The sequence below is a fragment of the Centropristis striata genome, chromosome 1 (assembly GCF_030273125.1).
Source record: "Centropristis striata isolate RG_2023a ecotype Rhode Island chromosome 1, C.striata_1.0, whole genome shotgun sequence".
NCBI lineage: Eukaryota > Metazoa > Chordata > Actinopteri > Perciformes > Serranidae > Centropristis > Centropristis striata.
In genome coordinates, this window is record NC_081517.1 from 26,391,386 (window position 1) to 26,419,316 (window position 27,931).

General features: G+C 39.2%; 1 protein-coding gene across 1 annotated transcript; it reads left to right on the top strand.

Moving 5' to 3' along the window:
- Position 1: 1 nt before the first annotated feature.
- On the top strand, positions 2–27,931 carry smc3 (structural maintenance of chromosomes 3). Its single transcript, XM_059336443.1, has 29 exons — positions 2–177; positions 1,887–1,962; positions 2,180–2,218; positions 2,321–2,388; positions 2,630–2,701; positions 4,098–4,177; positions 4,278–4,356; positions 4,633–4,750; positions 4,923–5,098; positions 5,437–5,517; positions 5,907–6,071; positions 8,187–8,308; positions 8,797–9,010; positions 9,752–9,855; positions 11,054–11,153; positions 12,424–12,584; positions 12,754–12,895; positions 13,190–13,340; positions 13,675–13,825; positions 16,597–16,750; positions 16,897–17,055; positions 19,213–19,320; positions 19,549–19,657; positions 21,097–21,344; positions 24,195–24,407; positions 25,059–25,250; positions 25,759–25,936; positions 26,068–26,174; positions 27,263–27,931. Exons 1-29 carry the CDS (start codon positions 163–165, stop codon positions 27,332–27,334), a joined length of 3,654 nt encoding a protein of 1,217 aa, XP_059192426.1. The 5' UTR covers positions 2–162; the 3' UTR covers positions 27,335–27,931.

Consider the following 27,931-nt stretch of genomic DNA (forward strand, 5'->3'; position numbering starts at 1 on the left):
ATGTTATTCTCCTCTACCAAAGAGTGTTTCATGAATTTTGAAAGCATTAGTTTCTAATATATTGTTGAGTTTGGGTTATTATATTCCCGGCTTCTCCAGTCCCGGTGGAGGAGGGGAGCTTATCTCTTAATTCAGACGAGGAGGCGCCCTGTTTATACCGCCATGTACATCAAACAGGTGAGCTAACGACAGCAGACTTAGCTTAGCGTGTTGCCGACTCTCACTGGCCTAATTAATTGTGCTTTCTAAACGTTAGTCCACTGAATGGCTGTGCTCGGGATACAGAGGCTTTCACACAGTTTAACGTCCATTTAATTGCAAAGCTATACTAAATCAAACCAAAGACAGCCATACATTAAATAGCTAGGGCTGTATGAACTGCCCGCCCCCCTTCCCAGGGTTGAAAGCTAAAGCTACAATGCTAACGTTAGCGGATTTGTCGCTTTTCTATTAATTTTGCACGTTACCATAATGCAGTCGATTTCATCACATGTAAACACGAGCTTCGATCGTTTTGTGATGGTTTAGCCAACGGTTTATATTGTTTGCAAGCTTGCAAACCCGTTAACGTCCTGAATGAAAACTGGCCCATACAGTAGCCGACAGTGAAGGCCGCTTATGATGCATCTGATGATGCAGCTGAGCACACACGAGTTGTACATGATGAGTCTCACGTTTTGGCTTGGGCTCTTCTTTACAAGCACAACTTCTCTCCACAGAGATGCTACATATCGTCACCCTGTTAAAATAATTGCCTAACTAATTTTTTCAAGTTTTGCAGGAAACACAAAAAACTTCACCAAAAGTGTAGCATAAGACATTTATTGATCATTTCACTCAAAAAGGATGTAACAAAGGATGGCTTTTGGCATAGTAATAACAGTGTGTATAAATCGTGTAACTTAAGCGAAATAAATGTCTTAGGCAATTTTTTTGAACATGCCTTTGTGACTTAAGCAAGATATGGGAACACTTTATTTTGAAGGTGTATACATAAGAGTCACACAAGCCTGTCAGAAACATGACATGACCTTGTAACAATGACAAGTACCTTGAGCATTAATGTTACTTCAAAGTGTCATTAATGTTCATGACACATCCCATGTCATGTTTATGACAATATCATGTCACTCTTATGTAGACGCCTTCAAAATAAAGTGTTACCATATCTTGCTTAAGTCACAAAGGCATGTTAAAAAAATTGCCTAAGTCACATTTTATTTTGACTTAGGCATAATAAATCCGCTTAAGTCACACACTTTGACAAAAAATGACTTAGCTGATTATTTTAACAGGGTGACGACATGATGATCACAAAAAGAAGGATGATGACGCATATTTTCTTATAAATTAAATTTTTCTTTTTGCCAAATACCACATACACAAGTGTAAGTTTTCAAATAAAAAACAAATTTATTTTTGTTGAAGTCAGAGTTTGAACTGTATATCTCAACTCTCTCCTGTCTACAAAACAAAAAAAGATGTGAAGAGACAACATATGCACTGCGTTTACTGTCTTTAACATGTCATCTTGCGTCTGTTTATTTTATTATTTATTTATTTGTTTTTGTTTCATTCTTTTCCATTTAATTATTATTCTTTATTTTTTAAATATTATTTACTTCTATTTTACTTTTTGCATTGTTTATCTTTCTGTAACTTGTTTCTTCTTCTTTGTAACTGTGCATTGTATTGCTGTTTGATAAATAAAATTTAAAAAAGAGTTTTACATGATGTTAACTTATATCGCAAGTGCGAGGTAGCAATATTGCTGCATCTAGAAATAGTTCCCGGCTTGCTAATGAATACCTCGCTACAGTATGTGTTCAGTGTTGTACTAAATGGGAGGATGTTTTGTTCACTGTGGTTTCTGGGTTCTTGTGCAGGTCATCATCCAGGGGTTCCGAAGTTACAGGGACCAGACTGTGGTCGACCCGTTTAGTCCAAAGCACAATGTTATCGGTGTGTATATGCTGACTGACTATGCTGACAGCTTTTCACTGACAGTTCTGTCATATAACGGGGCTGTAATATGTGTATGTGGGTGTAAGAGAATGCACTTTGAATGAACACACCTTCGTAAGTTGTCAGACCAAAATGAGTGTACCAAAGATTTGTCTCATGGCTGTGTTCATACATCACCAAATCCTAATTTTGTGTGTTTTATTTTCTCTTACAGTTGGAAGAAATGGGTCAGGAAAAAGTAACTTTTTCTATGGTATGTCTGCCTAATTTTTTTCCCCATACAGCAGTCAAACATTTTTTCCTTCAGTGTTTCTATTTTGTTGTCTAAAACTGTGGCTCTGCTCTGCTTTCTTAGCCATCCAGTTTGTGCTCAGTGATGAGTTCAGCCACCTGCGACCTGAGCAGCGCCTGGCTCTGCTCCATGTAAGTTCGGCCAAATGTCAGACACACTACAGTAACCAGCTACTATTTTGAAATGGCTTTATGACACAGTGGTTGTGTAAAAGCTTATGTAACTTCTTAATAACTGATGGATTACAAAAGTCTTTATAGGATTAGTTGCATTTCAGTTTAAAAAAAAGTTTTGTAACAGATTGACACATGTCAAAGCTGTTGATAAATGTGACCACTTAATCATTATGTTTTTCCTCCCCTGTCACTATAGGAGGGAACTGGTCCTCGTGTCATTTCGGCTTTTGTGGAGATTATATTTGACAATTCTGACAACCGGCTGCCGGTAGGAATGGCAAACATAAATTTTGATCCTATTACTGACACACTGGTCTTAAAAAGCATTTTAAGACTGGCAACTTGACCCAGTTTACAGCTAAATCTGTACCAGGACTCTTGAACATACCAGGGTCATTGGAAGTGCTTCTATAAAGCCTGTAAGGTCTCATCGTAAAAGTGTTGTGACAGTAATTGCTGAAAACTTTATCTCAAACTATATCCTAATGCAGGGCTTGAAGACCTCCGGCACGGTGCCGGAAATCGGGCTCGGGATTTTTTTGGTGTTTTTTTTTTTTTTTAATCATGTTTAAAAAAAAAAAAAAAAAACCTAGTTAGATCTGGGTATGACCGGGGAGGGCAGCATTACGGTGGATAGCGTACAGCCTGCCGGAGAAGAAGAAGGCGGCTCATCGCCGAGCGTGCTTGAGACCCACGTCATTACTATTTCTCAAGAAAGTGACTGGAGACTAATCCAGCGACTCCTTCTTACTCTCTTTTTAACGACCCACTAAGTTAAGAAGAGCGGCGCCGTTAGCGGCAGTTAGCTCTGTAGCGGTACAGTGTGTATGTGCTGCTGCTGCAGGAGAAACAGCGATCTGTTTGTTTACAACAAGCACCGGACACTCTGTGCGCAGTTAGCGAGTACCGTTAATTCACGATCACTATGTTTATGATCAGCGGACACTGCGCATAATAATTAGCCATGCTGCTTTGTTTATGATCGACCGGCCCCCTTCATGCCTCAGACAAAATAGATGCATTTTACTTAAAAATGTATAAATTTTGCCCCCGGACCCCCCCTAGATGGTTTGGTTCGATACTTTTAATTGTCAGTACCATATCATTAATTACTTTGATCTGGATCTCCTTTTAACTTAATGCTAATATTTCATCATACATGATGCATCAGAGGCCCCCCCCCCCCCTCCCCCATGCATAAAAAAATTTCAGGCACACGATTTTTTTCTGCTTCAAGCCCTGCTAATGTATCATTGGATTTGAGCAAATTTGGCCCAGAAAGTCCTTGAAATTTATATTTAAGAAGTTGTGTGAACTTTGCTTAAATGGTGCATCAATTGTGTAACAAAAGTACCAGAGGTGGGCATCACCTTACAATAACTTGTCTCAACATCCTTAGTCCAGATACATTATCCCCATAATAGGATGTTAAGTTCATTTTGAACTGTCCTTAAATTGCTGACTTAACTGTTTTGACCACTGACTGTAGTCACACTGCCTTAAGTTCACACCGTGCGTATTATTCTAATGATGAAGGTTGGTAGTTTGCACCACATTAGAAATCCAAAGATTACAGCCTGGTCATACTGTGACATAACCAGACAATTCTGCTGGTGCTGTGTATGATTCTCCTCTTGACCCGTGATAACTGTCTCTCCCTCCAGATCGACAAGGAGGAAGTCTCTCTTCGGCGTGTCATTGGCGCAAAGAAGGACCAGTACTTCTTAGACAAGAAGATGGTGACGTAAGTATCGCTGTGGATGGACCGTCCATTCAATCACTGGAAATAACAACTCTGTGATTCCATGCAATCACTTCTTTGATTGTATCTGTTATTGTTGCAGTAAGAATGACGTCATGAACCTTCTGGAGAGTGCCGGCTTCTCCCGCAGTAACCCCTACTACATCGTCAAGCAGGGAAAGGTGAGAAAGCAGTGGGCGCCAAACTCGAACTTGCTGTAGAAATGTTTCTCAGTGTTGTGTAATTCCTTTGCCGTATTCAGAAGGGCTGTAAAGAGAGAGAAAAAAAAGCATCGACTGTACTTGGCTGGGTGTCTTGGCCAATATCAGCTGATTAGAGGAATATCAACACCTGCTAAAATGTGTAAAAAACTAATAATTTTTCAGGCAGGAAAATTTGAGCACTGCTTTGAACAGCAGATTGTTTCATCTCACGTGTAATCTAAATGTTTTATGCAGATCAACCAAATGGCCACAGCACCTGACTCCCAGCGTCTGAAGCTGCTCAGAGAGGTGGCAGGGACACGTGTGTATGACGAGCGCAAAGAGGAGAGTATTTCTCTCATGAAGGAGACGGGTAAGAACTTCCTTGCATCTTTGTCTCATAGAGTGCCATTGATTATTAATGTTGTTATGCTTTTACAATTCTTAATACACAGCATTCACCATTCAGTATCACTAAGTGAAGAAAAACATATGCAGTTAGTAGTAGTTTACATTTAATTAAACAACATGTGTGCTTTCCTCAGAGGGTAAGCGAGAGAAGATCAATGAGCTGTTGAAGTACATCGAGGAGCGTCTGCACACCCTGGAGGATGAGAAGGAGGAGCTGGCTCAGTACCAGAAATGGGACAAGATGAGAAGAGCCCTGGAGTACACCATCTACAACCAGGAGCTTAATGAAACCCGCGCCAAACTGGACGAGGTAACAAACTCAAGAAAAGCAAATTATGTCCAGTGTATATACGGAGTTTTAGACTAAAAGTTAGACTGTGATTTATCTCTTTTGGTGCTAGTGTGGAAAAGTATCACCATTCATCATTCAGTATATTAAATACAAATAATCCACTGCAGGATATTAAGTTAGTTTGGCTACACAGCATTTTTGATGGCAGATATGAAACAAATTGAGAGTTAACAGAAAGACAAATCTTTAAATAGAAATGAGTTCAAATCGACCGGTCACTATAAACCGGAAAATCAAGTTTCCTCCTCTGTTGTGTACAGCATCGTCACTAAGACTTGGTCCATGTTTTTTTCCAGCTGTCATCCAAGAGAGAGACCTGTGGAGACAAATCCAGACAGCTGCGTGATGCTCAGCAAGATGCCCGTGACAAAGTAGAGGTAAAGAATTCCACCTTGTGGGAAAAGGATAGCATTATCTCTGGGGAAAAAAAGAGTCACAAAATTTAGTGAAATATTCAAAATGTATATTTCAGAAACTCAGTATTTGTTGTCATTAAAAACAAATGTTTGATAGTGAATTTTACAGTCCAACTTGTTCTAATTTTTAAAACACGATTTCTTTGTGTGTTTCCCACTGATCAAAACTCAAGCATGGTTTGTGAATCAAAGTGTCATGATGATGATTTATCCAGCTCTCCCTACAGTGGGTGGCTTCGGTAAATAAGTGGTTGGTTGATAAATCACTGAAGAGGAAGTAAGTTGTTGTATTTACACGACACACTTTAAATCTCACGGTCTGTTTCTTTGTTTTGGCTCGCTTTCTGTAGGAGACAGAGCGTGTTGTGCGTGAGCTGAAGTCAAAGATCTCTGCCATGAAGGAGGAAAGAGAGCAGCTATCGGCCGAGCGCCAGGAGCAGATCAAGCAGAGGACCAAGCTCGAGCTGAAGGCCAAGGACCTGCAGGACGAGCTGGCAGGCAACAGCGAACAGAGGGTACGGAAGCCTCCCATCTGCGTCACTCTGTACACGTGATGCTGCACCAGCAATTCTCCCACACCCCCTTCCCCTGCACCATCACTGTATGTAGAGGGGATGGTAGTCGTTTTCTCTTTTTACCCACTCTACTTACACATGTTACTAGTTTGAAAGAAAAGTGCATGTGTCAACAGCGCTGCCCTCACAATTCTGTTGATTTTATATATATTTTTAATTAATTAATCGATCAATTCGGCAGTCTCTGAAATGTTTGAACAATTGGAAGGTGGCTTATGAGATACAAGATTATTTCTTAAAATTGTAGTTATTCTGACCAACAGTTAAAAAAAAAACCTGATCAGAGAATGGAAACAAAAGTTTTCAGGCTTATCTTGATATAGTTTAGCTGCTTACAGACATTTCCTGTGCTCATAGCCTAATCCCGACAGAACACCACGTTTGAATTTCAGCCTGTATGTTTGTTTTTTCAGCCCGATATTATGGAAGCAGAGCAGCTAGTAGTGGAAGCAACGAGTTAGCTTACTGCCAAGTCCTCAGTGTTCCTTTCTCTCTGCTCCGCACTGGGTGCGTTTGTGCAAAGCCCCGCCTTTTGTGAAACTCTGAGATCAAAGGAGAGGAGAGAAAGTAGCACTGCTGTAAATGACTACCATACCAATAAATGAATATCCAAACAGTAACATTTTTGCATCCAGTCCAAATAATTTTACTTAATAAATTATTTGGTAAAATTTAATAATTAATTTTCCTGATGATTTACTTTATAAATTTATCAGCTAATCAGAAAGCAGTTTAGCCAACATATAGAGTTGATAGTTTTAGTGCTGAGTCTGTCAGAAGAATGTTTGCTGGTGCAATAGTTGGATGAATTGAGAACCAAAACAGAGGAAGCACCAGCCTGTGTATCAGACTCTTTGCCATCAGCTCCACTATACATCATTCCTGGCATGAGGTTGTGTGTACAGAGCTGGCATGACTCACTCTCCGTATGGCCTTGCGTTCAGTGTGTGTTTGTGTGCACATCACGTGTGACTGTGGAGACTATAATCATACATAACCGCTTTCTTGGCTCAGTGTGTGTGACCCATGATGGGTCCCAGGCAGCATGCTGGCTGTTGGTTGGATTAAGCCCACCTGGCTACGGCTGGCAGAGCATCAGCCAAAAGTTACTGGAGCAAAATGAAAAGCAAGGGAAGCAGAACTGCGTCACTGGCTGCTGATGGTTCTGATTTGACATGGCGTTGACACAAGGGGGGAAAGTAGAGTTTTTCATACCTGTGGGCTGACAACCCACCATCACCACCCACACAGAAAAATCTGTCAAACGGTAGTCACTGGGCAGGTCGGCTGCTGTCCGGATCCATGGGAGAGTTGAGATTCCTAATGAAGGGGGAGGAGACTGGCTGAATGATTTTTAAATTGGGATTTTTTATTTATTTACTCTTACTTACCTCCTGATATTACTTTTTTAATGTAGCAGGTTTTAGTTTCCTTTATATTACATCTTCTATTACATCCTTTATATCATTTATATCTTTATATGTGATTATCAATGTGTTTTCTTGCCTTGAGTGTGGGCACTGATGGCAAAAATGAACTAAATTGATTTATTTCCTTTTCCTTTTGTATTTATATATTCCAAAAAAGCAAAACACTATGGTGGTGGGCAAATACTGTAATTGGTGCCATACAATGTCTAACTCCAACTACCATGGCATGCCTAATTCAATTATTCTAAATAATAAAAATTATGAAATCTACACATTAGGTTCAGGAGTTAGTTAATTATATTAATTAAGATATTAAAGCTTCAAACCCGAAAGGAATATTGCATCTGAGCTGGTGTGTACTGTAAAGCATAGGGTATAATTTGTCGAACTGTTTCCAATAGTTTGGTGTAGCATTATTTGTAGCATACAAATTGTGCAAAACCTCCACCATGTCCAAATGTATATATGAACAGATAATAGATGAAAGTCATGGAATCAACTTTATGTCATATTTCTTTCATATAAGCTTATTCAGCTTCAGCCACATTTTCCTTTTATTCCCCTTCCTCTCTCAATCTACATTTTGGAAGATTTGTTTAAGAATTGTCTGCTCTTGCTCTTCCAGAAACGCCTGCTAAAGGAGCGGCAGAAGCTGCTGGAGAAAATCGAGGAGAAGCAAAAAGAGCTGCAGGAGACTGAACCCAAATTCAACATGGTGAAGGAAAAAGAGGAGCGGGGCATATCCAGGTAGGGATGACTCATTCTCAGCCCTGGCCCCCACGAGCTCGATGAGTCAGTCATCCTATTCTGAATAAATTTGGATAGCAAGAGATCAAGAGGTGGATACACATGAGATATTTATGGATTCTCCTACAAAGTAGTCTGATGCAGGTGTGCTACAAACATTTTGAATCCTAAATGGAAGGAAAGTGATCCTGAGAAAACTATTTTTGGTCCTTTCTTAATGTTGCTTTGAAGGACACAAATCCTACACTTCACCTATACTTTCTTTCCAAACTCGGCACACACTGTGTTACATGGCTGGAAATTATCAAAAAAAAAAAGAAGCAGAATTGTAAATGTAGAATCGGCAGACAAGGTTGTTTCTGTGCATGTCTGTATGTACAGTTTGTTAAGAAATAAATAGATTAAGAAGGCTCATTGGTGTTGCTTCTGTATGGACTTAAATTTCTTTAAAAAAATGTATCTCCCTGTGTGGTTGTGCCTCCCTGCAGACTGGCCCAGGCTACACAGGAAAGGACAGACCTGTACGCCAAGCAGGGCCGTGGCAGCCAGTTCACCTCCAAGGAAGAGAGGGACAAGTGGATCAAGAAGGAGCTGAAGTCTCTGGACCAGGCCATCAATGACAAGAAGAGGCAGATCACAGCCATCCACAAAGACCTGGAGGACACAGAGACCAACAAGGAGAAGAACCTCGAGCAGTACAATGTGTGTTCCTTTTGTTTAAAGATAATTACAAAGTGATAACCTACTAAGTTCTTTCTTGAAATTACATCAAGTAGCTGCTCTGGTTTTAACTTCAGTTAACTCACATTGTCTCCTGAGAACTGTCATTACTTGGTTGATTTTCAAGTAAGGGTGCTCCGATCAGTTGGCCACCGGTAAGGACGGATGGCGTCATTCTCCATAATAATTAGCCATGTGCTTCTGTTTATTTGATTTAAATTATAGAAGATTCAGTGTGAACAATGGAAGGATGAAGAAAGATAAATTTACCTCAGAGTAGATTAATTTCATTATAATTATTATTTGTAATGTTTGTTCGAATAATAATTAACCTAATTTGTTAACTTGATCAACATAATAACGATCTGAATCCAAATGTGACTTTATTTAATTTATTTAGGATATTTTCCTATTATTCATTTACTTTTTCTATTGACCTCCAGCAATTGTAATTGATGGAAATATTACAGGATGATGAAGGAAGGAGGCAAATTTCTATTTGGCCAATAATATTGTTGATAAATTAATAATGTTACACGACAAGCAGGCTTCAAGTACACCCTCTGACAGGTGACTGGAATCGGCCAATACCGCTTCCAGCGATTGGTGATCAACCCCAAAAATCCTGATCGGAGCCCCTTATTTTAAAGGACCTATTAAAAGCTACTCTATGATGTATCTGTCATGTAATTTGTCTGACTAACTATCAACTTGTCTCTTCAGAAACTCGATCAAGATCTGAATGAGGTTAAGACCCGTGTTGAAGAACTGGACAAAAAGTATTATGAAGTTAAGAACAGGAAAGACGAGCTGCAGAGCGAAAGAAAGTAAGAACCTCGAGTCTCTGACCTCACACCTTGGACTTCATTTAAAGTTCAGCTTCAGCCTTGTCTTGCACTCATGCTTTTTAATTTGTGTGCCATTTCACAGTCACTTGATTTAGATTAACCTTTACATGAGTCTTGTCTGCATCATATATTTAGCTGAACCCTTCCTTCAAGCTGTGTGCTGTTTCCTCTTGACAACCTTTAGTTATATACTAGAATATGTCACTGGGCCTTCTTAGTCCAGTTAAACAACCAAGCTATTTATATAACAACAGAAGATGATGCCTCAGGCCTCTGCTGCCAGGCCTCTTTTTGCTTTTAAAAGCTCCTCCCGGTGAATGAATTGTGTCGCAGGTTCAAAATCTTGTAAAGGCAGCTGCTTCCTAAAACACGACAAACTGAACATTTCCATTCAAGGCTCCAACTATTCATCGAGACGGCACGCACAAGACAAAATGTGGTTTTTAATTTAAGTTTTAAAAAAGAGATTATGTTAGTTTAAGTAACAGTTGCTTGGTACCATCACTAAATCAAACAGATTTCATGAATATGTTTGTGTGTGTGTGTGTCTGATATTGAATCCACTCTCCAGTTCACTGTGATCCATTGTTTCGGTGTAGTGGGTGAAAAGGCAGCATAATGACATGTCTTTGATAGAAGGAACACAGCACGCAGACCCCACAGCTGCAAGCCATTAGTAGTGTATGATCTAAATATATGAACAACTGACCAAAATTACCTTAATGGAAACAAGAGGGAGACTGTTTGGCAGTTTTATTGTTTTAATTATTTAAATCTGATTATTGACACATGAATGGTTTTGCTTCTCGATTAAATTGTATTTATTTAAATGTGAAAATCATGGGGGTCATTACTTGAGCAGTACACTTACTGTATACATGTATATCATAAATCTGCAGTCACGGACAAGGAGTCCTGTTGGTAAATTTCATGTGTGCGCTCTTTTTTTAAGGTAAATACATTCTTCTCAAATATAATATCAACCTCAGTCTGTCTTTCATAAAAATATTTCTAAATTACATTTCATTTTTAGTCCAGTATTCTAGTTTGAGGGTGTTTTTTTCTTTCTTTTTTTATCACTGACTCGACTTCTTCTGTGAGTATCATGGCTGCAGTTGGGTTTTGGTTGTTCTGGTGACATAAGTGTAACAGTGTGTGACTGTCTGTGTCTGTCCAGCTACCTGTGGCGTGAGGAGAACGCAGAGCAGCAGGCCCTGGCAGCCAAACGAGAGGACCTGGAGAAGAAACAGCAGCTCCTTCGAGCGGCTACTGGCAAGGTCCGTGTCACTGTACAAGACTGCGTAATTATTGACTTGCATAACCAAGCAACAGGATAGCTTAAGCGTCCGCCTTGTCAAAAGTGAAAGATGTGTCTGTCTTTCTGTGTGTGTGTGTGTGTGTGTGTGTGTGTGTGTGTGAGCACAGAAAGGGAAATAGAAAGGGAAATTCCTTTTTAGAGGATTTAAATTAATATGTCAAATGTATGGTACCATGTCAATCCATTTACTTGCACCTGCACATACACACTTGCCTGTCTTTTTCTTAGGATGACACTTGTACACCAGAGGCACACACATAGCTATTAAACCGTCACACATGCAGTCAGTTGTTGGGGAACTGTGAGAGAGGAAACTGGCAAGTAAAGATTAATCGAAACCCACAGTGGAAAAGTGCCTCTCTCACCATATGAGCCCACCTGAATGCTGCAGAGTACTCACTTTGTGACTCAGCCAGTTGTCAGGATAGGTATATCAAATGGAACCATTCATCTGCCTCGCTACTGGCACCTTATCATAGCTAACTAAATTTACATATGACTCACTCCTCGCTGCCTCATCCAGTAACTGCCAGTCGCTTCTTCTGGGCAGATACATCAATCAAATATCACTTCTGAATAATATCTGCTGAGATGAAAGGAGGCTGTTTGTGGCTTCATGGACAAATGTCCTGCGATTATTTTTCTTTCATTGGTCCAGGCTGACTCATCCTGTCTCTAGGACAGGCATCAGAATGGGCTCTATCTATTCTCTCTCGTCTTTTATAGTGTGTAGTACATAAAGCTGCACAATATTAACAAACTAAGTTCTCTTTCTGTATTTAAACTATACTTCACAATTTGAGCTACGGTGTGTTTGAAGCACATTTTTCATTGTGATTCTCTCCAACATGCCACCTAAGGCTGCATGAAATCAGCCAAATAAAATGACAAAAACTGACCAAAAAAACAACCAGCAATGTTTTCAACAAATTGTAGATAGCCGATAAATTTTACATATTCTTCAGGGCACAGTATTACATTATGTTGAAAAATCCCTGTGTAATAATGTTGTACTGAGAGAAGAGATCATAGCTGCTTTTGGGATTTTTAAAAACAAAAAAAAAACAAATCCACAGTTAATTGAATAAGGGTTTGGCAGATATATACATTATAATTTCTATAAATTAGTGCATAGGTTATATCTAACTGAAATGAGGATAAAAGTCAGTCTTTTAATCCAGTTAAGATTGGACTCATTATTCCTTTTCTTTTCTCTTGTGATCTTTCAGGCCATTCTGAACGGCATTGACAGCATCAACAAAGTCCTTGAGCATTTCCGTCGAAAGGGCATCAACCAGCATGTCATCAATGGTTACCATGGCATCGTCATGAATAACTTTGAGTGTGAGCCCGCCTTTTACACCTGTGTGGAGGTCACTGCTGGTACCAGGTCAGGGCTGCCTTTCACATTTTCACTGCTCACACACTGTTTTCAATGAAAATTGTTACCAAACAATGTCTACTTGGTAAAAAAAACAAACACAGATGTATATATCGTGTGCATTGAATGCTTTCACAGTTTTTCACAATTTCTGTCCACCAACTCTCATGTTTTCCAGACTGTTCTATCACATTGTGGAGACTGATGAGGTCAGCACCAAAATACTAATGGAGTTCAACAAAATGAACCTGCCTGGAGAAGTCACATTCCTGCCCCTGACCAAGCTGGACGTCCGGGACACCGCCTACCCAGAGACCAATGTAAGGAACATACTGAACATAAATTATGACATCTGGTACTGTAGGTAGTAACCCTAATAGCAAATGGGTGTAACTAACACTGAAATAAATTAACCTAAACAAGGCTGATTTACTCTTACTTAATCCTCTTCCTCCCCTTTGGGACATGAGGCCACATTGAGCTGCTTCCATTGTCCCAGTTGCACCAAACATACAGCTTATTCCACTGCTACCCATTCTACGACACAGTTCTTGTTTGATGAGCCATTTAGTACTTAACACTGTGTTCATACCTACTTGTTTCTGCTCCATCAGGACGCCATCCCCATGATCAGCAAGCTGCGCTACAGCAACAACTTTGACAAGGCCTTCAAGCACGTGTTTGGGAAGACCCTGATTTGTCGCAGCATGGAAGTTTCCACCCAGCTGGCCAGAGCCTTCACTATGGACTGTATCACTCTGGAGGGTAAGTTTGCCCGTCATACACATTACAGTTCACGTCATTACCACAACAGACGTAGTTTCAAATCAAAATTGAGTCAGCAGTTACCCGTTAAAACAAAAAAATGGATGAAATGATTAGTGATGTTCCTGACAACTAATTATCCTGATGTTTAAACTTTGGACAAGTGGACTAGTTCAAAAGTTAATCAAATTGAGCACAACTTAATCTACAAGGTTCAATATTGGCCGAAGCTTTTTAAAATATATTATCAGAACCATTTCATGCCAGTACTTTAGAAGCCTATTTGTGTCTTATATGTGATTATATGTACATATGTTATGTTGTGACCTTTTAGGTGACCAGGTAAGTCACCGTGGAGCTCTGACAGGGGGCTACTACGATACCAGAAAGTCTCGTCTGGAGCTTCAGAAAGACATGAGGAAGGCTGAGGAGGAGCTGGGCGAGCTGGAGGCCAAGCTCAACGAGAACCTGCGTAGGAACATTGAACATATCCTTTCAATGACATAACGGCAAGATCATTTGATATGGCTTTATATCGTTTGTTTCAATGTAGTTTACTCATTGGTGAGTCATACAGTTTTTGTAAAAGCTTTACCAAGTATTCACTTCATCAGAAGGACAAATTTTTCTTCCCCCTTTTTGAGATATATTGACAAAATGGACCGAGTCACATGAACGACAGGATTACATGACATTAACTGTTTCTACATTTGAAAATTAACCATTCACCTTTCAACTCAACTAAAAAGTAATTGTCCCATTTGAAATGTCATGATGTTTTAAAAAAATTATACATTTAGTCAGAAATAAGTTTCTCATTTTCTGGACAGAATTACCAGTTTTTCTGAAATGGAAAAACATTTGAAAAAAACAGCTTCAACTGAAACTAAGTTTTACTATTAACATATTTTTCAGCGTTCTTCAAATAATGTCTTTCCATATATTTTAGGAACAGCAGGCAGTACAAGGTTGGTCTCTGTATTCCACTGAAGTATAACAGCTTGTGTGATGAATCGTAGGCTCTTGTGATATTGGCATTCTGCACTCAGCCTTGGAGAAATGGAGGAGGAAAACATCGTGCGTAGTCAATATTTTGTTACAAAGCGATTTGGAAACTGAAGGTTGCTTTTTTTAAGAAAGATATTTTCAGACCGTCGTCTTCTGTTGATAAAGACGTATTTTCAGGGTTCCTATGAGTGCTGGAAATCCTTAAACACTTGAATTTTAATGTGGCGTTTTCAAGGTTTGAAAAGTTAGAGTTTGAATGAAGTCCATCAAACTTTGTTGTGCTTAAATTGTCACCCTTCTGTAGAAGATGTGGTTATTTATACCACTAGAACATCTAATATAATTACATGAAAAAGGGTAATAATCAGTATAGTGTTTATACACGATGCACTGCATATAAATATGTCATTTACCACAGCTGTAAGGTGTTAGAAAACGCATAAAATACACAGTAAAAAGTGCTTGAGTTTGTCTTTGGAAAAGGTGTAGGAAGCCTGTATTTAAACTGATGCCACCACGCAGTGTATGAAGCCTTTCTCCTCACTAGAAACTCTTGAAAAAAGTTACAACACCCTTGAGTGCAGCCTTCACTCAATTACAGTGTGATGTCACATGGCTCCATCTAAGTTATGCAGCTCCTTCAGCCAGTTGGAAGTTGACGCGGGTGTAATGAGAGGGCCTAAGCAGGTCAAGAGGGATTAGTGCTTGTTCGGTCGTATCAGCCAGAGCCATGACTCACCTCTGGACAGCCGATGGAGGCGGATCAGAGAGGATTTGTGTTTGCATGTACAGTATGTTTATGGAATATGGTCGCTTCCGCCCAGGTATGATTATGTGTGTGTTTGCACACCTGTGTATTTGCATGTAGCTTCTCACTGCAGCACTGCGTATGTGGGCTAATGTGTGCACCTGGTGATTACGTATGTGTGTAAGTAGGCAGGGGAAACGGATGACTGAGTTGATGACATGGCGCTAGTCCTTTACTCCTGCAGCCAGCGGTGACTCAGAGAACCGATCAATTATTTAAAAGCCTCTTGTTGTTGTTCACTCCCCAACTCTGCCCTGTCGATAAGCATTAGATTACTGATGCTGATGCACCTCACCCATCCCTTCTATTTTAAGTTGCCGATTTCATTTTGCCACCAGCACCACATCGCTGTGGCAGTATTGAAGTCACACAGTCAGTGCCCTTGTGTTGTGACTGCTCTAATGTACAACTATTATGGAATTGGTTATGTGAAATTCAACTGATTTTATATTTTATTCATGAGAGTTGAAGTGGTCGTCTCATCACAGAGATTGATGCAGGAGTCATCAAACATTTCATTTTAAGGCAGTTAGTGACACGATGTCAGCTGTTCCCATTCAAGAAAAGTACCAGATGGCCTGAAACAATCCATTTCTTTTATGAGCTCTGCGAAACCAGGCAGGGCCGTCCTCTGACAGTCCTCAGTGGGTCGTCTTAAATCAACAGATTGATTGGCTTCAGTGTTTATTGAGTCCTGTTAAACCTCAAAGACCCATAAGAGTGTTGTAGTCCCGGACGATCAATAAGCCTGTCTGTTAAATTAGATTAATGATGTGATGTGCAGCCCTCCTTAATCCTCTGCCTTGATATCAATGATGACACACAGTCTTCCCTTGGAAGGCCAATCACACTAGTGAAGCACTCTGAGTTGCACTAAAAACCTACAAGCTCCTGTGACCTTTTTATTTCCTAATGTCTCTACAGAAAAGGTCTCTGTTGCTTCCGTTTTTAGTTTATTTGTGTATAGTATTTTTTTGTTTTACTCTATACCAAGGGAAAGGGCAGTCTGCAGTCAGCAATGCACACATTGTAATGTGAAGGCATTCTTTATTTATGTTTACAATCTATGGTTTTGCCATCCTGATTGTTTCTGCTCTATTTGTCTTATGTTGGTCTGTTGGACTTGTCTATTGCAGGACTGTGTGGTTGGGGTTTTGGGGGAAGTTTTATTCTTATCTGAATCAGGGGCTTAAGGATAGAGAGTGTCCTATTCGGTACAATTTTTATTACATTATATTGGGCTATATAGATAATATTGTAAGGTAACCACTAAGCAGTACAACAGATGGACAGCTGAAGCCTGTAGACGCTCTCTCACATAAAGCTGGGAGAACTGAGAAGACCCACTCCTCCACCCGAAATGTCTTTGCTTAGAGACTTTGGGAGAAAAAATGAAATATGTAATAGACATTGGCGTATAGTTCCTTAACCACTGCCTCCACGCATCAACAATGAGATTGACCAGCTGATGAACCAGATGCAGCAGATCGAGACACAGCAGAGGAAGTTTAAGGCGTCCCGAGACAGTATTCTGTCAGAGATGAAGATGCTGAAGGAGAAGAGACAGCAGTCAGAGAAGACGTTTATGCCCAAGGTGATCATATGCTGATGTTGTCACAATATCATCATTAAAACTTGAATACAAACCAAGAGTTCAATGTAACAAAGACCTGACTGAACTGAATTTTCAAAATCTTTGCTGTCTACTGATGTCGTCTCTTTCTTACTCTCCTTCTTCAGCAACGCAGTCTCCAAAGTCTGGAGGCCAGTCTCCATGCCATGGAGTCCACCAGGGAGTCACTGAAGGCCGAGCTCGGTACAGACCTGCTCTCTCAGCTCAGCCTGGAGGACCAGAGGCGTGTCGATGACCTCAACGATGAGATCCGTCAACTCCAGCAGGTCAGCAGGCGAATCATACAGAGACATGTCATGTGTGTCCCTGGTATTGATATGTCTCGGAGCAAGAAAAATAAAAAAAATGTTTTGTAGCAAGGAGATGCAGTGCATTGAGTTACTGCTCAGTAAAGTCCCAGAAACATTCATTTCAAACCAACCTCAAAAAGACGACGTGGGCAGTATTATATTGATTCAGAGATATATTATCCACTGTGTTAAAACATTTAGTACATTGGCTCTCTGTTTGTATTTTTTACGAATTTAATTGTCAGTGTTCAATTGTCAGTGGCCAGTGTTCGTCCTCTATTTATGTTAGGTTTCAAAATTGACAAAATCCACATTTGTTGTTACTGTTGTTATCACTAGTTTGAGCCACACATTTGTGTTTTGCTTCAGAGGATTTTGACAAACTTAAAAAGATAAATTTGCCATTATCTTAGGATTTTGGTGAAATGTAATTGTTCTTTTAAAATTGGAAGACTTGAAAACATTTTGATATTATAATGTATGATAGGGTTGTGCCATATCGTATAGTTGACGATAATACCATTATATTTTTGGCAACATTCCTACTTCTTGAGGTAGTGGCGTAAGGGTTTCCCATTAATTACCTAGACCATAGACTCATGTGCTGTGCTAACGTCACATTTTAAATTCAAAATTCAAAATTACAGATGCATTTTACTTAAAACTGTACAAAATTTTCTCCAGGGGGGGTGTGCCGGATCCCCGGAGTCAAGAGTAATTTTTTTTAATTGGCAACTGTTGAGATTTGCAATTTACACTACATTTTAAATGAATGGTTGATTTTTATTTTGTTGTATAATTTTTATTTATTTATACAGACTAAAAAAATAATTTTCTTTATATGTTTCAGTATTTTGTAATATCGTCAAGAATATTGTTATCGCAAAAATACCCTGAAATATCTCCCACCCCTAATATGACATCTCAATTATGTGAAGCAACTTTTTAAAAATTATAATTTTGAACAGAAATAAAATAGGACTGTTAAGGCAAAATAGAGGATACATACACATCCCTCCACCTGCGTATATGTAGTTCAGAAAAGACGCTGTTGCCTACATTTGGTTGTTTCTGTTTCCCCTCCCTCTCCGCCTCCTGCAAGTGTATTCAAATGACCTGACTGAGGTGAGAGTAGCAGGCAGCATCTGTGTGTGGGTTGTTCTGTGATCCAGCGTTGCCCGTTTTTTTTCTCTTTCACTGCCAGCTGCTCTCAGCTCTCACCTCAATGAACTCTCAGCCATTCCTGCTATAGTTGCGCAACAACTCCGCCCCCACAACATGGAGCCTTTCATGTTTGGTTCTTCAGTGTTGGTGGTTGTCAAATTATATTGTTTCTGACAAACCACTTTGTCAGGAGTTATTGTTAATATGGTATTTGGCTGGACCAAAGTGGGTGAACACACGGAGGGCTTTGTGTACTGTTTTTGGGTTAAGGCTACACGTATGAGTGTCCTTTATACTTGTTTTTACTTATAATTACAGTTGCAGCAGATATTAACCAAGATCCGCTTATAAACAGTATTTAGCAAGTGTAGTGCAGAGTTCAATTTACGGTAGTCACAATAAAGCAATCTGAAAGATGTAAGGGAGTGGGTGCAGTTTTAGTTTTCTCTAGGATTAACTCTGCCCTGTCCTGTCTCGTCACCTCAAAAAACACAGACCTTCCAGTTTCATGCTGAAGGACATTATTGAACTTGTCGGTATATAGGCTAGATCTTTTAAAAGACATGCTAATGTTTAAATAGATACACGTATGCAGGTAGTTATGTGTCTCATTGTATTGGTTTGCCCCCTTATGGACATTATGTGCAAACATAGAACAAATAGTTTGAACCTATGTGCTTATTAGAAGGGATTTTATACATCATTTTTGCCCTAATAAGAGGCGAAGCAGATATTATTCAAAACGTTTTTTTTAGATTTATTACCGCTAACATTGTTCACTTATTCTGGTTCTCTGGTGGCATCTTTCTATGTGGCAGATTTCTTCCATCTCATACAAAAAGCAAAGACCAAAACTTTTGTTAAAAACTTTTAGATCTTGAGTTGCTGAGAATGTACTAATGTTTTGTTTGTCTGCACTTTGCAAAGAGTAACTGTATTTTGTGTGTTGATCCCTCTGTCCACCCACAGGACAACAGGCAGTTGTTGAATGAGAGGATTAAGCTGGAAGGCATAATGACCAGAGTGGAAACATATCTCAACGAGAACTTGCGAAAACGTCTTGACCAAGTGGAGCAGGTACGCTGTCCCTTTAAACTACCAAGAAACATGTCACAATACAGCTCTGCACACAGTGCATCATACTTTTTGTTCATTTTTTTTTTTTTTTTGCAGCTGTTAAATGATTAGTGTAATGTTTGTACATTGTGTGCTTTTGTAAATGTAGACTGTTGGATTCAATGCTTTCATTCATGTTTGAATAAGCATGACCGTCTTTTTTTGATTTGGCCTAATTTGCATTGACAGGAGCTAAATGAACTGCGAGAGACTGAGGGAGGCACAGTGCTTACAGCCACAACATCCGAGCTGGACGGCATCAACAAACGTGTCAAAGAGACTTTGGCACGATCAGAAGGTACGAACTGTACTCAAGACACAACACTCGGCTGGTCAGGGGAAGTGGAGAGAGGCCAGCTTGTAACCAGAAGATGAACTGCACACTTTCCCCTCTGGATCTGTAAACAAAACACAATTTCTGATAACTTATCCAGATCATCACATACACAGTCATTTATATGTTGTGTTATCTTCACCATTTGATTATCTGTTGAGCCCAGAATATGCTGTCAATCTAAATTCAGAAACCCTAGACTGTGCTCAATAAGCTGTTGCCACCAGCAGGTGGTGAGGATGCTGTGACATGATCGACTCTCTGTGTGGATAATAATAGAGATATTGAAGCTTCCTCATGTCTATTCATTATGTTAAACCCCGGTTTTTCAGCACTGATATTATTAGTTCTATACTATTTGTAGAATTAGCTTTCAGTAGTGGCTGCGTAGCATTGAATCTGACTTATGTGCTCTAAACATTTCCAATAACTCCAGAGTGTTGTGAAGTCCAAAGGTCAGTATCCATTGAAAAATAACATAGATAGATGTAATCATAGCAATCCAAAATCCACAACATCATCATCTAACAAAGTAGATAAAAGAAGTGCTTCATTCTGTATTTTTTGGTGTTTAGCTTTTCAAAAACAATTTCACTGCCATCAAAAAACAGGGCGGCCAGAAGCAATCTAACGAGACCATAAATTACTTTTATATAACCACAATAACAAAACCTATTTCAGTTCTAACACTATTATAGCAAATTACTGAGCTGTTACCAAAAAAAATCATATTATGAATCTTCATTTGCTTGGTGCTTCATGTGATTTATTTTTTCCCTCCAGTTTTGGGTGATGATGTCAGAAAATTGACGACAGACATTTGGAGCTTTATTTGAAAACCTCAATAGAAGCGTCACATGTAAAAAATAAAGAAAGAAAAAGGCATTGGGTAGAGCCCTAGATAAAGTGTTGTTTCAGAGACAGCCTGGCTGTTGTATAAATGTTCGAGTGGTGCTATGACTCAGATGAGAGTGAAGGCAGTTGTCCTGAATAGAATTAATTTGCATTGATTCATATTTAATCATTGTCACTCACTAATTAAAGACATATTCACAGATAAGTCTCATTCTTAAGTAGGCATTGTATTCAGTCCTTTGTTCAATGAATCACAAATGGAAAATGCAAAGAGTTGAGAACAATCATGTTTTTTTTCATCTGTTTTTTTAACAAAGGGGGAGAAATGGTCTCCATGTTGGAAAGTTGTTGATGAAGGTTGTAAAGCCAAACGGCGTAATTAATGTCTGAATGAAGATGAACCTCACACGATTAACGTGTAGGCAAAATGTTAATTTCAATAACAGAGTCAGGGACTTGGCCTCTTTATGCACTAATGACTCATTTGGAATAAAAACCCAACACTTCTACTGCAACGCCTTCACCGTCTCATCCATTGTCTTTCCCAGATCTGGATTCTCTGGTTGACAAGACAGAGTTGGAGATCAAGGACCACATAAAGAGCATGGATCGTTGGAAGAACATCGAGAAGGAGCAGAATGACGCCATCAACCACGACACCAAGGAGCTGGAGAAGATGACCAACAGGCAGGGCATGCTGCTCAAGAAGAAAGAGGAGTGCATGAAGAAGATCAGAGAGCTCGGCTCGCTGCCTCAGGAGGCCTTTGAGAAGTACCAGACCCTTACACTCAAACAGGTATACACACACACACACACACACACACACACACACACACACACACACACACACACACACACACACAGTGCCTAATGAAGATTCATGATGGTTTGTGTTTAAGTTTGTTTTGTCAACCAGGCAACTGAACAGAGGGGCACTGCTACAATGTAATTGTTTAATATGGATTTAAATATTATAGCATATATTGTCTTTTAATTTAATTAAAAGGATAGGTCTTATTTTTGCAGTTTGTTTTAAAACAATTGTACGAAGCCCATATGAACGTTGCAACAGGATTTGCATGCTGTCATTTATTCTGTTCGCACCGGCCATGAGGAGAACCCTTCCAAATTTAGTTTTAACTTTTATTTTACAAGGAGATTACCATCGAGATTAAAATATCTTTTTCAACACAGACCTGGCCAAGATAGGAAGCAGCTTCTTTAAAAACACAACGTTTTAGACAGACGACATTGAAAGGAAATAAAAATGAAGCATAGGAACTCTCATTAAAAGCATTTAACAAGATAAATTCATTAAGTTTCAAGTAATTCTGCGACAAATTTCATGCTGAGGGTGCAGAACACAAAAAATTATATTTCGTTCTATGGATGTTCTGATCAAGACCCTGATCCGAGTCAGGTAATATTGAGTATCTACCAATACCAAGTATCGATATGTCATACTTGTATCTTGCAAGATAATAAAGCTGCACAGTGCACACTTCAAGTACATTAAAGCTAAAGAAAAACAAGCCAATGTATTCGCTTGACAACAGAATACCTCTTCTTTGAATTAAGAAATAATTGCCTGCATCCAAACCTACATTTTTTTTTTTAAATTTATAAATATAACAAAGTGCAAAATAACAAACCTCTCTTTTTGGCCTCTTCACTGTCTGAAGGGAATATCTCTCTCCTCCTCTCTCCTGTCCTCCAGTGTTTGTTGCTTTGTTACAGTTACCTGAATAAACTGTATTCCATTGAGGGTTTATTTCTGTCTTTCGTACATCTTTAGTGCGGATCACAAGTCCATCTTGTTGGCTTTTTGCTTGAAAGTGATGTCCTGCTGTCTGTTTCTCCTCCAAGCAGGGGCTGGGGCATGCTGCCAGTATAGCACTGTGCAAACACAACAGGGACTGAGCTGAAATTAAACAGGTGCACATGTATTACGGAAATAACATAAATAAACATTTGGGACAGAAAATTCCTGAGAACGCAAAGAGTATATTCCAACAATGTTCTGCGTGATAAGAACACATAGGTAGCAGACCGAGAATTGCCTTACATATAAAGGTGTAAGAATAACAGCAAGAGCAGGCCCACCTACTGGAAAGTATAACAATTGGTGAATGAACAAAAGGCAACTATGGTAGACTGTAACCATATGTCAACCATGAGAGAGGTATGCATAATACCTTTCCATGTAAGTGATGAAATCCACAGTCCTCCTTCTGGGGAAAAAATGCACTCCACAGTTTAGCTAAAATGAGACTTCAGCAGTCTAAGATGAAGACAAATGAAGTAACCTTTAGAACAGTAGCCACAAACTGACCTCACATTGAAACTACAGACATAACAGCGGCAGCACTAACAATAACTATGAAGATCGATGGAAGGACGGTTTTTGGTGCATCCTATTTTACTACCTGGATCATGCTTATGAGTGTATATGCATGCACACACAGACACCCAGAGCTCCTGAGGAATAAGACCCATGGCCATTACATCCCACCCACTCACCAGTGACTCAGACACTAGTTAGGGCTCTGTCTCTGGGTTTTTTCAGCCAGCTGCCTCTGGGAGCACAGACTGTGAGCTGAGTGGACTTGGCTGCATCTTTCATAAGTGTCTGAGCATGTACTTTGTGTGTGTTTCTGTGTGTGTGTGTGTGTGTGTGTGTGTGTGTGTGTACGTGCCATCTCCCCTCCTTGACAATGCTGAAAATAGCCTCACACTTTCTCATAAACACTCCACATAGTTAATCTCTGCTCGGGGGCAGGATGCTACCATTGATTGCTGAAGTGGACCAGAGGGCCAAGTAATAATGGCACTTGCTCGTATTCCCTCAGTCATTAGTGATTCAGCTGGATGAATTTATAGTTTGTGGAGTGCATGTCGCTGTTGAGCCGGACTAAGCTGGTCCTTAATCAGGTCATGTCATGTTCAGATATGAATAGAATCTGCCAACGCACGTTTAAATACTGAAATGAATAATGGATCTGAATTTATGTGCCTGATTAAGTCAAAAAGTGGTCTCGATGCACACTGTGATACTGGCAGGATACAACGAGGAACTTTGTAGCTTTGCCAAACTTGTTTCTGGCAAGATAATGATATACATTCATGGGAAAAAAATATTAGACCACCCTTTTTCTTCAATTTCTTGTTCATTTTAATGCCCGGTGCAACTAAAGATACATTTGTTTTTGTCAAATATAATGATAACAACAAAAATAGCTCAAGAGTTTCATGTAGGAGCTGATATCTAGCCATTTTTCATGGTTTTCTTGATAATAAATCATTCTCAACTCTTTTGAGCTATTTTTGTTATCATTGTACTTGTCCAAATAAATGTACCTTTAGTTGTACCAGGCATTACAATAAACAATAAATTAAAGAAAACAAGGGTGGTCTAATAATTTTTTCCATGACTGTATATACAGGCCAATGCTGAGGACTCAGTTTTGTTGCATTTTTTAAAACCTCTTTATCAGGAAAAATAAAAAAACAATAAATGATGCAGATGAACATCATCTTAAAACATGTTTTAATATGGATAAGGATGGAATAAAGTAAAGATTCTGTCCTCATTATTATAAATCTCTGAATACAAGCATGTTTCTAAATTTTTTCCTCCTCCCAACAGTTGTTCCGAAAACTGGAGCAGTGCAACACAGAGCTGAAGAAGTACAGTCATGTGAACAAGAAAGCTTTGGACCAGTTTGTCAACTTCTCTGAACAGAAGGAAAAGCTCATCAAGCGTCAGGACGAGTTGGACCGTGGCTACAAATCCATCATGGAGCTCATGAACGTCCTCGAGCTGCGCAAGTACGAGGCCATCCAGCTCACCTTCAAACAGGTATGTGTCAGAATCTGAGTGAATACATTCATTAGCATCACTTAGCTCATGCAAAAGTTCATCATACATCAGTCAGCCAGTGGCCGATTGGTACTCATTGGTTAACAATACAGATGTAGCCTGTAGGTCCTTTTAATGAAAATGTCTTGTCATGGGTTTTTTAAGTCCCCTTGGCTAAAGTGGTGCTCTGGAATAAGATATAAGAGTCAATACAACCCTGTATATTTATAAAATATGGCACGTGCCAATTAGATTTCCCAGTCGTCATCTAATTGTGATCCTACTGTTGCAGAAAACAGGAACTCAAGGTGGCGTTCATGCAAATATTCCCATTAATTTTTCCATTTATTTCATGTGAAAGTAAAACTGAATTAACGTTTTATTTTCTACTCTGAATACAGGCGTTACTAACAGTTAACAGTCAAACTCTACTGATGGAAATCAGCTCTCCTAAAGATCAAAAACATATTTCAAAATATATTAAAATAAAGTAATTGTTTGCACAGTCTGATAACTTATTTCAGTTAATATTCATTCTCCTAGTTTAATTTTTAGAAATTAATAACTTTTTTGCTTCAGCCTTATATTATAGATGTTCCTTTCTTAATCTTAAACTCTGTTCCTCTTCTTGCCACATTTTCTTTCTCTCAGGTGTCGAAGAACTTCAGTGAAGTCTTCCAGAAGCTGGTGCCAGGTGGCAAAGCGACGTTGGTGATGAAGAAGGGTGACGCTGAGGGCAGCCAGTCTCAAGACGAGGGTGAGAGCGGTGCAGACAGCGAGAGGGGCTCCGGTTCACAGAGCAGCGTTCCCTCAGTTGACCAGTTCACTGGAGTCGGCATCAGAGTAAGAGTCTCTTTGTGCATTTTATGATTTCTAACTAAGAATGCTTTCACTTTTTCAAAAAACTGTTGATTAATGTCATTTAATGCACAAAAGATGATCTAAAAGTGTATTTTCTGATTCTGAAAGGCAGTAGTAATTTAATGGTAAATGCTAAGAAAATGCAGAAAGTGAGTCCTTAGATGCATTTCTGAAACTATTAACATCTTTTTCTGACTGAGCAACATTAAGCATTACATTAAATCACATCTGGTGTCACAGTGTCCTTGGGTTTTTGTTTGGAAATGTGCATATTTATTTTTGGACTCGTCAACACACCAGATTCGGTGGTTGGTCATAGGATGAGTAATACCGGACTGTATCTTTATCAGAGCTGTCATATTAGAACAGAAGCATTATGTACATCTGTTGGATTGCCTGTCAGAGTAGATAATCTAGTAATGTTTAACCGATAAAGTGAAAATCACAAACCTCTCTGAGTCTAATACACCCCTTCTCCTGTCCTCTGTAGGTGTCGTTCACAGGGAAGCAGGGTGAGATGAGAGAAATGCAGCAGCTGTCTGGAGGTCAGAAGTCTCTGGTGGCTCTGGCTCTGATTTTTGCCATACAAAAGTGTGACCCCGCTCCTTTCTACCTGTTTGATGAGATCGACCAGGCCCTCGACGCGCAGCACAGGAAGGCTGTCTCAGGTAAAGAGCTAGTTTAAACATGCATGAGGGAATTATGTAGATCTCAAACAGGAATGGGCTTCACCGAAAATTGTGGTTTCTATTCTTTGTGAGAAGGTTTTAATCCCTTTTCTCTTGGTATTACATTTCAGACATGATCGTTGAGTTGGCAGGCCACGCCCAGTTCATCACCACCACCTTCAGGCCCGAGCTGCTCGAGTCCGCTGACAAGTTCTACGGTGTCAAATTCAGAAACAAGGTCAGTCTTCTTTTTAAAAGCAGGGTTTTTTTTCAGTTGTCCACAAGGATCATTTAAGTTTTCAAGTTTTCTCACAGGCAGGCTGTGGAGATTCTGAACAGTGGCATAACAGTTCTCCAAAATAAATGCACTTGTGATGATGTTGAGATTTCACAAGCAATAATACTTTTGGAGAGCATGCCCAACACCGCATGTGGAGTAATGAATAAATGTCCATTAGTCCAAACATTTTTTCTTTCCTTTTTTTAAAATGATATTGTCATTTTAAAAGAGGCATTAAATGGTCTTAAAATAACAATAATATAGTTTCTATGTTAATTTAACGATATATCCTCCAACAAAATGTGGATATTGTGACAGGCAGAGTTGCATCAGATCGATTTTCATCATCAGTGAAAATAATGAATACAACAACTCCCATGATCCAACGCTACTACAGGTGCATTTCAATAAATTTAAATATCATAGAAAGTTTATCTATGTCAGTAATTCAATTCAAATAGTGGAAATAATACATTTTATAGATCCATTACACATAGAATGAAACATTTCATATATTAATTTATTTAATTTCTTCTAATTATAATAATTATGGCTTACATTTAATAAAGACCTAAAATTCAGTGTAAAAAAAAAATTAATATTACAAAAGACCAATTCTAAAAAGTATGTTTAATATGGAAATGTTGGCCTCTGAAAAGTATTTCCATCTATATGACTCAATACTTGGTTGGGGCTATTTGACTTGAGCTACTGGAAATGGACTTTTACATCATGTTCTAATGTATTGAGATGCACCTGTATAATTCTTGATATGCCAGTGAACAGATGGACACACTTTTCAGCTGAAGTGGTTCGCTTGTTGCCGTTATAGATTTCTTCTTTCAGTCCACTTGTTTTTTATTGATCCACAATATTCATCCCTTCCTGTCAGGTTGTTTTCTGCTGAGCTGCCTGGGGTGAAAAGAAAATATTTCCTGAAGTTTTTGTGGTTTTGTAACAAACGATCACTGCTTAGTCAGAGTGGCTAAAATGGAGGAATTGATTGGTCATTAACTGTATGTGTTTTTTTTTTTAATTTTGTTTAGGTGAGTCACATTGATGTGATCACAGCAGAGCAGGCCAAAGACTTTGTGGAGGATGACACCACCCATGGTTAATAGCCCTCAGCTCTTCATCATCCACCTCGTCCCCCTCCTCCTCCTCTACAGTGCACTGCGTAGCTTCACGACTTCCACAACAAGAGACAGACGCTCTGTCTGTTTTGCTGTCAAAGATAAACAATGCCTCAAGTTTACTCAGACGATTTCCAAGGGTTCAAATGTAATTGGATATGCTTAGAATACCCCAGGCCAAAATTACAGATATTTACTCTTGCCTTTTTCCAAGGCTGATAAACAATAGTGTTGTTAATCTGTCAGTTGAAATGCAAAGTGCCAGAGAGGCTTTGAAAGGTAAGAAACATGTTTCCAGAAAGTGAATCATCTTGTGTACAGTTGAGTGTTTAGATATCACTTAGATAAAGGATTGGAGATGGGAGGCTCTGGGGTTTTGTTTTTGTTGCCACTGTTGGAAAAAGTTTCTGTCCACTCTGAGGTTTCTGTATTGTAAACTCTTTATACTCATTAAACAGTGCTAACTTGTTTCTGTTATAACCAGCCACAAGGCGTAAAATGTTGAAAGGTTGTGGTTCCTTTTTATGGTTGTTACTGTATTGCGTAATTTCCTGTTTTTAGATCATTTAAATATATGAGAGG

Excerpts from the sequence above, each read along its gene's own strand:
- smc3 (XM_059336443.1), top strand. Across the intron at positions 2,219-2,320 it reads AAAAAGTAACTTTTTCTATG|CCATCCAGTTTGTGCTCAGT; the intron begins GTATGTCTGCCT and ends CTGCTTTCTTAG. Across the intron at positions 25,251-25,758 it reads TCACTGGAGTCGGCATCAGA|GTGTCGTTCACAGGGAAGCA; the intron begins GTAAGAGTCTCT and ends TGTCCTCTGTAG.